We start from the raw sequence: 16,744 nt of genomic DNA, 5'->3' as shown, positions 1-16,744 counted from the left end.
AGTATGTATAGGTAAAATGTGTGATAAAGCAGTAACATTCTTAATGAATCAGATAAAAGTGAGTATATTTTCCTATTGCTTTGGTACAAACATAGCTTTAACTGACTTTTAAAGGGGTGGTTCACCTTTGAGCTAACTTTTAGTATGTTATAGAATAGCTAATATTAAGCTTCTTTTCAAAAGGCCTTAATTTTTTCGTTTTTAGAGTTTTTGAATTATACAAAATTATTATTATTATATAAATGCTCTGTAAGGCTAAACCATTATTGTTATTGCTACTTTGTATTATTTACCTTTCTATTCAGGTCCTCTCCTGTTCATATTTCAGTCTCTTATTCAAATCAGTGCACGGTTGCTAGGATATTTTGGGCCCTAGCAACCGATTGCTGAAATTGAAAACTGGGAAGCTGTTGACTAAAAGGAGCTAAATAATTCAAAAACCCCAGATAGTAAAATATTACAACAAATAGCAAATTGGCTCAGAAAATCACTCTCTACATCATACTAAAAGATCATTTAAACCTGAACAACCCCTTTAAACTTACTACCTCCTACTCTCTACCATTATGTGTATCAACTTATTGTCCCCTTCTCCCAGCTATGACTGATGTCTCGGGCTTATAGAAAAAGAGGAGTTGCTCATACCAGAGGTCTGTGGGCTTATAATTTGATGCATTGCCTTCTACAAATTGGAATGAGGAAGCCTGCAAAATTTAAGTACTCTGTTTTAAACACTGCCTTGCATTGTTTAGTGTAAGAAATAACAAAAATTCAGAATGAAAGCAACATACAAAAATTATTTTCATTGAACTCATGTTTCACAAGGTGTAGGGGCACTTTAATATATACATCAGCAAAATATGAAAGGAAAAATATATTGTAGTGGCCCTTCAACAGGTAAAGAATCAAACCAAAGTATTTTGCATGCCAACAATGCTGGTGATATATGCAATTGGAGCAATCACTAGTAGTAAAGAGCAAATCTGTCCCGAAAAATTTGTAAAATTTATCAATAGGAATTTTTGTCTCAGCAACTTTTTTGTCCAAATGCAATAAAGTCAATGCAATCAATAATTTTTTCATATGGCAACTTTTTTTGTCTTAGTTTTGTCATGGTGACTTTTTGTTTGTGGGGAAATTTTTTACAGCGGATTTTTGACGCATTTTTTGGGAAACAAATTGACAGATGACAAAGTATGTAATTTTGCCACACTTGAACCGGGTACCCGACCAGCGAGTACCTTATGCCACAACCAGATTCTAAGGTGCTCTCTGTACTGTTCATTGGGCATTGAATTTTTCATTGAATTTTTCATTGAACTCATGTTACACAAGATGTAGGGGCACTTTAATATATACATCAGCATATATTGTAGTGGGCCCTCAACAGGTAAAAGGGCCACTTAAAGAAATGTAAAAAAAACCTGTTCCTTCCTTTTTGATATCAATAAGTAAAACACACACATAAATAAATATCTAACATTCTTCTTATAACACAGAATATGAAGGATCCGGGGGTGAGGTTCATAAGAAACATTCCAAATGTGGAGCCTGCAAGTTTGGAGCAGAGTGTGATGAAGATGCAGAAGATGTAGGGTACGTTTACATAATTATGCACTGTAAATTGTTTTATCAAGAAATGTTACTGGTCAATGTGTATATGCGCCCTCCTTTCTCTATCTCTCTGATGGAATACATATTCTCTGTTATAGCCTCATTACCATTGCTTCCCCTTTGTATAACAGGAGATTTTAAATTATTTTAGATGCTCAAAAAGATCGACTAGGGCATGTCACGGAACACTCCACAATACTAAGTGACTAGGTGGAAAATGTAGGCCTACTAGATATGTGGAGATGGAAACATCCAGAAGCACTACAATTCTCCTGCCACTCCGCCACTCATAAAACATTTTCCCATATTGATTTGCCTTGGGAAACGTAGTATATTCAATTAGTGGAATATTTGCAGAGGGCCTTTTCAGACCACTCTCCACTAGCACTTACAATTAGGGATACAGCTGGGAAAACTGAAAATTGCTGGTGCCTCAGTCCTTTATGGCTATCTAACCCACAAGTACTAGAGCAGAGTCAGCAAGAATACCAACAATACTGAGATAACAATATAGTACAATATAGTACTCTTTGGGATGCCTCTAAAGCCGTGTCCCAGGGTGCGTTGATACATGCCATATCCACAGCAAGGCACAACGCCAAGAATAAGGCAGAGGAGGCACTTAGTGCTGTTTCCCAAGCTGAAACAGGTTATGTAACTGACCCCACAGAAGAGAAATATCAGGCAATTAAACAGTGCCAACAAGCTCTAGAACTAGCCCAAATAAGTCTAACGCGTGAAACAATTACTATACTCCACTCATAGGGTGTTTAAACAAGCAGATAAAGCCGGGAAGCTACTAGCCTTCCTATCCAAAACTGACCACTATAAAGCCCAAGGAGACACGCTACTAGATAACCTATATCAAACCCTAATAGATGGACTAGAACAGAATGCCCTACCTCCCACTTTCTACTCTGCCTTCATAGTACTTATAATAAAGGAAGGGAAAAATCCAGAAAGCTGGGATTCATATCACCCCATTTCACTGATAAACACAGACACAAAAATCTTCGCAAAAATTCTAGCTACTAGGCTGGCTAAGGTTGTCCCTCAAAAATCTACGGCTATAAATCTTAGGAGGTTGCACTCGTATTTGCAGATTGATCATGACAACAAGGGCTCAAGAATAGTAGTGTCTATTGATTCAGCAAAGGCATTTGATTCCATTGAGTTGCAATACCTTTGGGCAGTTATGAGTAAATCCGGGTTTAGCCCTAACTTCACTAAGTGGGTCCAGCTACTATACAAGGCCACCACTGCCCAAATCACAGTGAATAACATTAAATCTAAGTCTTTCTCTTTGTCCCAGGGCACAAGACAGGGATGCCCCCTCTCGCCCCTCCTATTTGCCATAGCAATAGAGCCATTAGCTCTTAAGATTCTTCAGTCAGCAGGGACTACGCTTGGGGGCTCTAGAGGACAAATTGGCTCTATACGCTTTTTAGACCATACCCTACAGGTGCTAGACGATTTCCGGGACTTTTCTGGACTAGCTATAAATAAAGGAAATTCTGTAATTATTCCAATAGATCACCTCCCAAACCAGGCTGACAATTAAAGGTCTGAAATGTGTCCCCCAATTTAAATACCTGGGTATTACTATTACCAAAAATACAGATTCATATACAACAAACAACCTAGAGCCAATTCTCCAATTCTAGTTCATCTCAAAAAAGCTTTGTTAACATGGGTCAAGTTACCGATGACACTATGAGGATAGGTTAATAATTATAAAATTATATATTCACTGAAACAGTTATATGTGCTGCTCAACTCACCAGTTCAGATTAAGAGGAGGTTACTACTTCAAGCAGGTTACTTCAAGGAGGTTACTTCACTACTTATTTCATTCCCATGGGCTAACAAACCACCCAGAATGTCCTGGATTGCCTTAACTGCTCCCATTGACGGGGGGGGGGGATTAGGGCTCCCACATCTGTTCCTTTATTATATAGCAGGCCAACTCTATCATATTCACTCTTGGTTTCACCCGGAAGAGGACAATCCTAACAGCATATTATTGGGCATGCTACTAGACTCACCAAAAGCACTCCACAACGTCCCCTACAGGCATCTAAGGGACTGTGGCCCATTACCAACTACAGTTACTACCCCACATCATGCATGGAAATTGGCATGTAAAATCTCACACAGGTCTATACCTCCTTAAGTCCCCCCCATCTACCTCTTTGGAGGAATACCTACCTTCCCCAGCTCCAGGGGTTGCAAGATTTCCACTACTAGCCCCAACTACGAGTCAGATTCCTCAATGAACTTCTGGTTGACTAAGTTTCCTACTATGGACCAACTTAAGCAGAACTCAGGTCAGCAAAACATCCAGTGGTTTAGATACCTCCAACTCAGATGCCTTTCATGCACAATTCTCTTCTCTGCAAATTACATATGACTCCCCCAGGTTTGAAGAGTCCCTTTGGGATGTGAGTAAGCAAAAACTGGTCTCTAGGCTGTACAGGTCGCTAATAGTCTGCCTCCAGGCCCCCTTCAATAAAGCCCAACGGAAATGGCAAGCAATATTACCATCAGTAGACCCAGATGACTGGGATGAGTCTACTGAAGGCCTCTGTTTTCCTGATTTTGACCAGGGACTGACTCATTGAGTTTAAGTTTACTCATCAGCTATATGTCACCCCAGTGAATCTTAAAAAAATTTGGTAGATCCCCAGAAGCTAAATGCCCCAAATGCCAGCAACCTGATGCCACTTTTTATCATATGGTCTGGGAGTGTCCCTTAATCTCATGAATCGGGACTGAAGTAAGAGGAAACCTATGAGATAATCTAGCTGTTCTGTCCTCCCTTCGTATTACCCTGGGTAGTTTGACATACAGCTAAACCTCCCCACACTCCAATAAAGTGACAGTCAACTGAAGTCTGTAGATTTTACTGGATAGCAAATGGAAATAGGTGAAACTGTAAGAAATAACAGAAAATAGGGTAAATAGATTGCAATGAACAGTGCAATATAAACATATATGCATATAAATGCAACATCAAATGCTAGCTGGCATGAAAAGTCTATGCAGCAATGTCTCTGGGGGTGCTGGCAGCCGTGGAGGTGATTTGGTGCAACTATTTGCTTACCAGCGATGCTATCATGAGGAGAGATAAAACTGTGTGTATTTCTTCCACAGCATGGTCTGTAAAATGGAGTCCTGGCTCCCACAAGGCATTGCTCTAGGTCACACGGTGAGACTATGGTAGCCTGATTATTTCAAATTCTGCCATAAGCATTATGGAGGTTTAGAATGGATAGGAAGTGACCTTGTGCACTTACAGCAAGTGTCCAGAGGAGGGAGCTCCGAGCAAATGAATTGTGGAATATGATGGCATGGTAGAAGCTTATGCTGGAGACATGACACTAGCATTCCCAGGGACAGTCACTCCAGAGGTGTGTCTGTTTGGCATAGTTGAGGGATTGCTCCCACAAGTTAATTCCAGAATTTTTGTAAAAACTGTCTTATTTTATGCTAAAAAATAGCCGATAATCCCCCTACATTGCAGCACTGCTTCTCCCTTATAAATAAAAGCCTAGTTAACATAAAGCTGACTGACGAAACAGAGGATGTCCCGATAAGTTCGAGAAAATTTGGTCCCCCTGGTTAGAGGCACACCAAGAGCACAAACCACAGATCCCCCCCTTCAAACCCCAGGTGATTCCACTTAATATGTAATAGGACAATTACTGTATACGTAATATGATATTGTAAATGTTGTAATACAGAGAAATCAATGCAGACTACATTGTATGTTTGGACTATGTTTTCTTTTTATTATTTGTTGTTATAATCCCAACTCCCTCCCCCTTCCTCTCCCCGCCTTCCCTTTTAAAATTAATAAAGTATACTTTAAAAAAAAAAATGTATTCAATCTATCTTTTTTCAAAGTCCACCAATTGACTCCAAATAGGTTCTAGGAGGTCCCTCATAGGCTAAAACAGCAATTCGGTAGGTTTTAGATGGCAACTGGTCAATGGTCAAAGTTGAATTTTTAAAGACATGATAAATTTCAATATTCAGATTACTAAAGTTTTTTGATGGAAAAAAAAAAAAACTTGAAATTTAGAGATTTATCATACCGCAAAGCTGCCATAATTCTGAATCTGAAAATATGCCGTCTCAAAACTCTCAAAGTCATGTAGAAGTAAATGGCAGATTTCCCTGAAGTTGTTACTTGACATTGTGATCTGCTTTTCGAAAATCTGAAAAATTCAGGGTTTTCGTGCGATAATCCGAAAAAGTAGAGTTTTCTCAGCAAAAAAAACAAAAAAACAAATCGTATAATACAATTAAGGTTTTGGTCAGATTTTTTTTCAGGAAAAATTTGATTATTTCGAGTTTTAGTAAATATGCCTATGCCAGGGTAAAAACCACAAAAAACACTAATACAAAACTTTGCCAGGTAAAAGGTTTTTTTTTTTTTTGGACTATTTCCTAGTCAAACTACACTAAAATAAACTCAAAATTCGAATTTAAAAATTTAAATTCGACCCTTGATAAATCTGCCCCATAAAATGTGCTTAATCAAAGCAAAGTCTTATCTGTAGAACTCTTAGGGGAAGATTTATCAAGGGTCGAATTTCAAGTTCATGGGAGTTTCTAAAAACGCCCATCAACTCCCATAAACTCAAATTTGAAAACAAACGACCAATCGAAATTCATTTAAAAAAAAATTTTTTAAAAAAAAAACCAGGTCAATACTCAAGCTGCAAACTCAAATTTCGAGTGTATTTCACCGAAAAAAATTAAAGGCCACAAAATGACTCCAAATTGATTGTAGGAAATCCCCCATAGGCTAAAACACTAATTAAGCAGGTTTTAGATTAGCTTCTTCAGTTCAACTGACTGGTCTGGGAAATTCTTGGCATATAAACTCTTGAACTAATCCAATCACTGGTTTGAACGAGGCGTGAAAGAGCGATTTGTGTCAAGGTGGAGAAATCATTCCTGAACAGAGGCGGGGGCCTTCGACATCACCTGTCTGCTACATACAATGCTGTTCTAACATTCTGTGTTTCAGAACACTTTACACATCCATTCAAGCAACTCTCACAAGTAACACCTGTTTCTAGGAGTTGCATGACACATTGGATAATCCTATCACATTAACTACACCTCTGTGAAGTTTCAGATGTCACCTCTTTGAAGAGGTTGTGATTGGAGTAGTGGAAGAGTTTATATGCCGAGAACTTCCCACATCAGTCAGTTGAACTGAAGAAGCTGCTCGGATGAGTAGTGAAACGTCTTCAATGATTACTCAGCAAGTCCAGTTGTTTTTAGATTTACCTATACTAGATATACCATGGCCTGGATGAATGAAAATCTTCATAGTCATATTTTTAAACTGGAATCGAATTTGGAATATTCCCTAGTCGAATTACACTAAAATAAACTCGAAATTCAAATTTAAAAATTTAAATTTTCAATTTAACCCATGACAAATCTGCCCCTTATAATCATCATTCTACAGTACAGTGCATTACATTTAAAATACCATTTCTTATCAATCCCTTAATTCGCCTATAATTCTTACATGCACAACTACTTTTTATGGCATAAAAAAATGTTTGAATTTTGATAAGAACTTCTACATGAACTCACCAGCTTTTAGATGCCAAATTGTAATATTTGCATTCTAATTTGTTTATTTTAGCTTTAGACATACTTGAATCGCCATAAAAACTTGAATTCAAACTAAAAATTAGTTTTAGGTAAACAATCCTTTAAACCGTTGTACAGTCTTGTTGTACAGTCTGCACTGCTACCTACACATTCACTCAAATTCTGTCTCTAATACTAAATACTAAAAAGAAGTGAGCAGTGAGTGTAATGGTGCATGCGCAATGCATATGTGGTCACTATTTCAAGAGGGGACAAAATTCTGGGGTAATACTGTGCAGGGGGATTCAGGGAGGGGGGCCAACAGAGGAGGGCTTATGGGGATTTAACATAGCAGGGAGTTTAGTTCTCCTTTAAGGTAGAGAAACCATCCCTAAACAGAGGAGGGGACTTTGACACCACCTGTCATACCATGCTGTTCTAACATCTTTACCTCGGCGGTTTCACAAAACTTCACATCACCTTTCATGCAACTCTCACAAGTAACACCTGTCTCTTTGAGTTGCATGACACATTGGCAATTCTATCACAGTAACTACACAGCATTTACAACCTCTGTGATTTTCAGTTGTCACCTCTCCACACTGCACCATTGTGATTGGATTATTGGAAGAGTTTTTATTTCGAGGATTATATGTACAAATCAGTTGAACTGAAGAAGCTGCTCGGATGAGTAATAAAATGTCTTCAATAATTACTCAGCAAGTCCATTATCTGAATGGCTCACAAGCATTTAACAAACTGTTGTTTGTGATTGATGTACAGTAGCTAGCATAACAATAAAGGCCAGATTTATCAAGGGTTGAATTTCGAGTTCATGTGAGTTTGTAAAAACTCCCATAAACTCCCATGATCTCGAAAATAAAAAACAAAAAAGCGACCTTTAGAAATTTTTCAAATTCGAGTGACTGGGATCGACCAGCAAACTCGAGTTTTTTCGCCAAAAAAAACACGATTTTCATGAATGCTGCAAACAACTGATCCCAGGACATCCCCAATAGGCTAAAACAGGTTTAAGGTGGCAAATAGTCTAATTCGAGTTCTAAAAGGGCCAGTACATGATCAATTTTGAAAATCCAATTTAAATTTTTTTTAAAAACTAGAATTTAATTTTAACTATTCCCCAGGGGTGCTTCGCCAATGAGGCAAATTGAGGCTGTCGCCTTAGGCGGCAGCACCCAACTAGGTCCCAGGGGCGGCAAAAATGCTGAACCTGGTATTTTAAGAGCGAATTTCCGGGGGGGGGCAGCAGCAACTGCTGCCTTAGGCGGCAGAATGGCCAGGATCGCCCCTGCTATTCCCCAGTCGAATTCCACACAAAAAAACAGAAAATTAGAATTCAAAAATTATAATTTTCACTTCGACCCTTTTTTTTTTTTTTTTACAAATTTTATTTGATTTTCATGAAAAACAAATAACAACAGTATGAAAGAAAATTTTATGCAGATGAAAGACAAGTTATAATCGATTCAATGGCATAAAATTATTAAAAACTAAATACCATTTAATGAGACTGACAACAACTAACTAAAATTAACTAAGCCAGTGGATGTAAACATATTGAAAGAAATAAAGAAAAATGTCCATTCATTGACTGGAATGTCTGAAAGCACATCTTATAAATTGAGAAACCGTCCTATTTGATCACCTGTATTAGAATAACAAGCTTCAAAAAAGGGAGACCAAATCAGTAGAGATGTCGCGAACTGTTCGCCGGCGAACTTGTTCGCGCGAACATCGGGTGTTCGCGCTCGCCGGAAGTTCGCGAACGTCGCGCGACGTTCGCCATTTTGGGTTCGCCATTGTTGGCGCTTTTTTTTGCCCTCTCACCCCAGACCAGCAGGTACATGGCAGCCAATCAGGAAGCTCTCCCCTGGACCACTCCCCTTCCCTATAAAAACCGAAGCCCTGCAGCGTTTTTTCACTCTGCCTGTGTGTGCTGAAGAGATAGTGTAGGGAGAGAGCTGCTGCCTGTTAGTGATTTCAGGGACAGTTGAAAGTTTGCTGGCTAGTAATCGTTTTGATACTGCCCTGTTATTGTAGGGACAGAAGTCTGCAGGGGTTTGAGGGACATTTAAGCTTAGGTAGCTTTGCTGGCTAGTAATCTACCTTCTACTGCAGTGCTCTGTATGTAGCTGCAGTGGGCAGCTGTCCTGCTTCAGATCTCATCTGCTGACTGCTGCAATAACAGTAGTCCTTGTAAGGACTGCTTTTATTTATTTTTTTGTTGTTTTACTACTACTACTACTACTACTACTACTACTACTACTATAAGAGCCCAGTGCTATTAGTCTAGCAGTGTTGGGGAGTGGGACTGGTGTCCCTGAAATCACTAACAGCTCTCCCCCTACACTATCTCTTCCAAGCACACACAGGCAGATTTTTCAGATACATTTTTGCCCTTGATCCCCCTCTGGCATGCCACTGTCCAGGTCGTTGCACCCTTTAAACAACTTTAAAATCATTTTTCTGGCCAGAAATGTCTTTTCTAGATGTTAAAGTTCGCCTTCCCATTGAAGTCTATGGGGTTCGCGAACCGTTCGCGAACCGCTCGCATTTTTGCGCAAGTTCGCGAATATGTTCGCGAACTTTTTTTCCGACGTTCGCTACATCCCTACAAATCAGTTTAAAAGAGTCAATGGAATTATTTCCTTTTCTTCGACCCTTGATGAATCTGCACCTAAGAGTGTAATAGATATCCCCAGCATGGATTGAGCTGTTTGGATCACAGGCATTAACAAACAAGGGAAAGTTGTGCTCAACACTAATTTTTAAAAAACATTAAAGAGATACTGACATCAGAAAATAACCTTTTTTATTATCTTTCATAATATTGTCATTGAATGCTATTTATAATTTTGCCATAAACATATTTGCCTGATGCTTTTACATTACCTTTCTTACCACCCTGTTCCTCTATGACGGGGCTGCCATGTTTGTGCAGCAGTAGTCTGTTAGCATTAAAAACTCCAACTGACAGGTTAAGACAGTCAGGTTGGCAAAACTGTCAGGTTTAGGAACTTCAAGTGACAATTACTTACAAAAGCAGAACTATCACCGAAAAACATGACGCAAAGATCACTTTTATGTTAGATTAATATTTTGTAAAGAAAATTGTAAGTGTCAGTATCACTTTAAGCAGGGGTGCAATGAGGTTGTGACCACAAAATTCACATAGACAAATACAAGAGGTCCTCTGCACTCAACCCATTATCAACATGTGAAGGACATTGAAACATGTTGTGCCTTAAGCTATTAAAAATGTCTTACCCTTTAAACAAAGCAGGGATTGTTTGTCCATACATTGCAATATATTTAAGCTGACCAACTACGTCACAGTCATCCTCGGTATGGCCAGTCCTACACCCAACTTGAATCTAATTCATTAATTATATTAGGTCATTATACATTTTACAAAGGGTCTAAGTTTTACCTGCAACTTACTTGCTGCTTTCAAAGTAAAACTCCCAAACTTGGTTGCACTTTTAGTGGCCACCAGTGGGATCACCTGACTATAGCAGGAAATGGTGGGAGCTACAACATGGAGAAAGCCGCTGCTCCTGTATAAACTATAAGAAACAAGGGAAAGTTTTTAAAAACATTAAGCTGGGATGCAATGAGGTTGTGACCACAGAATTCACATTTACTGCAACTCGAATTTGAGTATTTGAGGGAATGTGTATGTAGCAATGCACAAGAATGTACAACGGTTTAAGGGGTTCTTTACCTAAAACAAACTAATTGGTACCGTGCAATTGCTGCTCCAATAAACTTGATTTTTAGAATTATCCAGCACAGATCATGGTGTCGAGAAACATCTGCCATTGACTTCTACATGACCTTGATAGGTATTTTCAGATTTGGAATTTTAGCAGCTTTGGGGTAAAAAAAATTTGATTTCTTTTTCCACGAAAATTTGAGTTTTCCCCCTTAAAAACCTCAACCAGAAAAAAATTGAGGTTTAATAAATGGGCCCCATCATGTGCTAATGTGCCTTCAAACTTTCTGGTGGTGGGAGCAGTGGATATTTCCTGTGTAAATAATCCCCGAAATAATTCATAATAATTCACAAGGGTTTAGCCCCCCAACACAATTTAGTAAAGTTATATTCTCACTGTAATAAGCATATAGAAGTATAATTTAAATATTTCTGTCTCTTGTTTTTGACTGGCAGCTCAGTAATCCAGTTGAAGATTCTGAATTTTTATAATTTGCTACATTAGTTGATACATTTCTCAGCAGCATTTGTGGCATTGAGGCAACTATTATATCAATTATAACAGCTACCTTTAATGAAACACAGGGATTCTGTTCAACAGTGCCAAATATATGAAATATATAAACGTATGTATCATTTACAGAGCTGCTTTATAGACGCATATCAAGGTAAAATACGGTCACCAAATAGATAATAGAAAGTAATTGAAAAAAGTATTTATTTCTGGTTAACTATGTAAAAACAACAGAAATTCTCTATTGGAGAATACAGATAAAATTCCACATACTTTGACATTTGCATTGTATTTTTACAGTGGAATGATAAGCCATTACTATCGCTAAAATGTACTGCTTAAACAGGAAGTGCTTGTTTAAAATCATATGGTACCAGTATTAAATTTATGTTTACAAATGCAAGAAGTCTGACTGGTAAAATGGGAGAGCTGGAGGTGCTGGTGCTGGAGGGAAAATATGATGTGATTGGTGTGGCCGAAACATGGCTGAATGAGTTGCATGACTGGGCAGTAAATATCAGTGGCTATACTTTGTTTCGGAGGGACAGAGGCAATAGAAAAGGAGGAGGGGTATGTCTGTATGTTAGGCAGAATTTAAAAGCTCATATAAAGGAGGAGGATATGTTAGAAAATGAGGGGGCAGAAGTCGTATGGGTGGAGTTCTTCACCAATTGTAAAGAATCCAGCAAATTAATTGTAGGCGTATGCTATAGACCCCCTAATGTAAGAGACTAAGCTCCTAATGCAAATAGAAAAGGCTGCTAGTTTAGGTAAAGTAATGATAATGGGGGATTTTAATTACCCAGATATTGACTGGAGCAACGGTACTGCTAGATCAGTTAATGGGAACAAGTTTATAAACTAATTGCACGACAATTTTTTAGCACAGGTTGTTGAGGAGCCTACTAGAAAAAATGCTATTCTTGATTTAGTGATCTCAAATGACCCAGAACTTATAGCAAATGTGCAAGTCATTGAACCCCTGGGTAATAGTGACCATAATGTTATATCTTTTAATGTCTGGTGCAAAAAACAAAAATATACTGGGGCAAAAAAAAAAACCATGAATTTTGGAAAAGCTAATTTTAGTGCCTTGAGGGCTGCCCTACAGAGCATTGATTGGGGCATTAAGTTTTCAGCTAAAAACACAGAACAGAAATGATTGTCCTTTAAAATGATATTAAATCATTACTGTTCTCAATTTATTCCCTTAAGGACTAAACGTAGAAGCTCTAAGAATCATCCTGTGTGGCTTAATACAGAAGTAAAGAAGTTAATGGGAAAGAAGAAAAAGGCATTTAAAAATGACAAATCTGTAGGGACAGAAGCTGCATTTAATGAATATAAACACTGTAATAAATGTTGTAAAATCAGCAATCCGGAAGGCTAAGAAAAGAAATGAAGAGTTAATTGCGGTGGAGGTGAAAACTAACCCTAAAAAGTTTTTTAAATATATTAATAGTAAAAAGATGCCGGTTGAGAGTGTTGCTCCATTAAATAATGGTACCAGTATGGTTGTAACAGATACAGATAAGGCAAATGTGTTAAATCAGTTCTTTTCTTCAGTGTATACAATAGAGGAGTCTGGGTTCACAGGCTCACTTTATAACTGCACGAATGGTTCAGCTCAATCTAGTCAGTGGCTGACTCGGGATATGATTCAAAAAGCTTTAATACAAATTAATGTAAACAAGGCTCCATGGCCTGATGGCATACACCCCCGGGTTCTAAGAGAGCTTAGTTGAGTTTTAGACCAGCCCTTATTTCTGATTTTCTCAGATTCACGGTCATCTGGTATGGTGCCTATGGATTGGAGAAAAGATGATGTTATTCCAATATTTAAAAAGGGATTACAATCCCAGCCTGGCAATTATAGGCAAGTAAGCTTGACATCTGTGGTAGGCAAATTATTTGAAGGCTTGTTAAGGGATCACATTCAAAATTTTGTCCTAATGAATGGCATTATGAGCAACAATCAGCATGGCTTTATGAAGGATAGGTCATGTCAGACGAATTTGATTTCATTTTATGATGTGGTAAGTAAGATTCTGGACATTGGGGGGGCAGTAGATGTGATCTATTTGGATTTTGCCAAAGCGTTTGATACTGTGCCCCACAAACGACTGCTTTCTAAACTAAGGTCTGTTGGGCTTAATGAAGGCGTTTGCACGTGGATAGGAAACTGGCTACAGGATCGGGTACAGAGGGTGGTTGTTAATGGGACATTCTCTACTTGGAGTAAGGTTCTTAGTGGGGTCCCCCAGGGCTCAGTATTGGGTCCACTTTTATTTAACTTGTTCATTAATGACTTAGGGGAGGGTGTTGTAAGTAATGTATCAGTGTTTGCAGATGACACAAAATTATCCAGCCCAATTAATTCCATCCAGGATGTGGCATCCTTGCAACATGATCTTGACAAACTGGCAATCTGGGCAGCTAAGTGGCAAATGAGATTCAATGTTGATAAATGTAAAGTCATGCACCTGGGATGTAAAAATATCCAAGCCACTTATACCCTTAATGGGACTGCACTAGGCAAATCCATTATGGAAAAGGACCTTGGAGTGCTTGTAGATGATAAACTTGGCTGTAGCAAGCAATGCCAGTCGGCAGCATCAAGGGCAAATAAGGTCTTGAGCTGTATTAAAAGGGGCATAGAGTCAAGGGAGGAGGGGGTCATTCTTCCACTGTACAGAGCACTTGTAAGGCCCCATCTAGAATATGCCGTAGAATTTTGGTCTCCATCATGCAAATAGGACATTATTGTATTAGAGAGGGTATAGAGAAGGGCAACTAAGCTGGTAAAAGGTATTGAAAATCTTAGCTATGAGGAAAGACTGGCCAAATTGGGGATGTTCACGCTGGAGAAGAGGCGCTTAAGGGGTGATATGATTACTATGTATAAATATATAAGGGGATCATATAATAATCTCTCTAATGCTTTATTTACCAGTAGGTCTTTCCAGCTGACACAAGGTCACCCATTCCGATTAGAAGAAAAGAGGTTCCGCCGAAATATTCGGAAGGGGTTTTTTACAGTGAGAGCTGTGAAGATGTGGAATTCTCTCCCTGAATCAGTTGTACAGGCATTAGATAGCTTTAAGAAGGGGTTGGATAGCTTTTTAGCAAGTGAGGGAATACAGGGTTATGGGAAATAGCTCATAGTCCAAGTTGATCCAGGGACTAGTCCAATTGCCATTTTGGAGTCAGGAAGGAATTTTTCCCCCTCTAAGGCAAATTGGAGAGGCTTCAGATGGGGTTTTTGCCTTCCTCTGGATCAACTGGCAGATAGGTAGTTAATAAAAAAAAAAAAGGTTGAACTTGATGGACATGTGTCTTTTTTCAACCTTACTTACTATGTTACTATGTATATCTGATGTTGTCAAAGTTTCAGATCATCTAAGAAAATGAGCAGAAGCCTGAATAATTCATGAACCATGTAACTTCCTGGTGCTATATAAATACATGATTATTACAAGACTGACTAGAAACTAATACTAATGACAGTAGGGCATCAGTTTACATTGCACTAAAAAAATTAGACACAAGAATGCAATATGGTAAATTATGTAGAAACAAAATAGTTTGCAAATGTGTTGCTATGCCAAGTATATGAATGTTGTTCATAAGGGCACAAAAGGAAATCCGAAAGCATATAAAACATAGCACACTTCACAACAAGTCTTCTGCAAAATCTTTAGGCCATTCTATTAGGTGAGATGCTAGTAGATGTTTCAGGGACAACATCAAGTGCTCACCAAGTGCTAAAGCAAATTACAGTACTGGTGGTAATTGTATGTGATAGATGTTAAATAAGGTAAATGTATTATGCATTTGATATTGCTGAGACCACAAAAAAATGTTTAAAGTGCAGGAAAACTTAAAATAAGGGTATGTAAAATTGAGGTTTCACTGTAGTTGGTACTCTTGGCTGTAAAAAAAAAGTACAAGCCACATATAAATGTATCTACCATGTAAAAATTTTTATTCTTGTGAATTTTGGGAAGATGATAAATGGTAGGCATAATCAGATTCTATATCATAACATAGTTACATAGTTAAATTGGGTTGAAAAAAGACAAAGTCCATCAAGTTCAACTCCTCCAAATGAAAACCCAGCATCCATACACACTCCCCTCCATCCTCCATATAAGAAAATCGTTCTTTTGCTGTAAGAAAGAAAAGTTATGTTTCTATCCAATTTTTCCTTAAAAAGTCTGTGGGGTACTCACAAGCTTATGGTAATGGGATCAATTATTGAGTACCCTAGAAGCTATCTTATTTTATCACCTGCCCAGCCATTAATCTGGCAGTCTAGGGTTAATTAAAATACATTAATTAGCAGGATTTCAAAATGTCAAAAGCTGTATCACAGATTGGGTCAGGCACATGGGTGTCCGCAGAAGGGGGCAGTTTCCCCACCCTGACTTCTCCAGGTAGTTCCAAGAAATTGTTTGTACAACACAAAACAGTTTTAATACTTCCTACCCCAAGGGAAGTCTTAATTGTGTTATCTCCTGTATTGTCATGAATAGGTTCATCTTCAGTGGGATGCTGCCCTATGTGATATTAGCTTACTTGCCCCCCCCCCACTGGAAAATTTTCTGCGGACACCCATGACCTTAATGTCTCCCAATGTCTTTGCAAATTGATTGTAATACCTGTCTAAGTACAATACCTTTTGGCAGTACATTAACTTAGTGCAATGAGGTCATAACAACCAGTAGGTACCTGATACTTAATGATAGTGATTGTAGTTGGAAGTAATAGGATTTAGAACAGGTGATCATTTATATAATAAATCAAACCTTAAATATAAACAGTATATACTTGTATTCTGACTGTTGCCAATAAAGAGACATATATCAATACAATACATACCTTAGTCTGAGAAGAAAGGACTGATTGTTCAAAAATATGAAAATACTCCTTACAAAACAATGTAGGAAGCCCTTTCTCTCCTTTTGACCAGAGACAATGGAGGGGGAAAAAAAACTGGCCTCATTTTTGTTATGTGGGGCAGGAAACATTCTGTTTTCTCCACCTTTAGCCATCACCTCTATCTTCCCCAACAGGCTGGACATGTATGGGCAGACCAATTAAAAAACACATAATATAGGTATTTAAGTCACCCGACTTAAATAACTGAGTTGGGTGTGATCTATGGCACTGATGCCATCCTAGCCATATCTTCAAAACAGCACCTTCAACCTTTATATAATATTTTTTTTTGTTTTAAACCTACATAGTTTGCAACATCT

General features: G+C 38.2%; 1 protein-coding gene across 2 annotated transcripts in view; it reads left to right on the top strand.

Moving 5' to 3' along the window:
- Positions 1-16,744, top strand: part of LOC108719073 (tomoregulin-1-like) — a 385,317-nt gene that overhangs the window by 247,809 nt on the left and 120,764 nt on the right. For both annotated transcript variants that reach the window (XM_018267683.2, XM_041566231.1), the window contains one exon: positions 1,500-1,596. In XM_018267683.2, coding sequence (XP_018123172.2) covers positions 1,500-1,596 — 97 coding nt within the window. The remainder of the gene's footprint in view (positions 1-1,499; positions 1,597-16,744) is intronic.

Source organism: Xenopus laevis, chromosome 6L, assembly GCF_017654675.1.
Source record: "Xenopus laevis strain J_2021 chromosome 6L, Xenopus_laevis_v10.1, whole genome shotgun sequence".
Taxonomy (NCBI): Eukaryota; Metazoa; Chordata; class Amphibia; order Anura; family Pipidae; genus Xenopus; species Xenopus laevis.
This window is presented reverse-complemented; position numbering and strand designations above follow the sequence as displayed.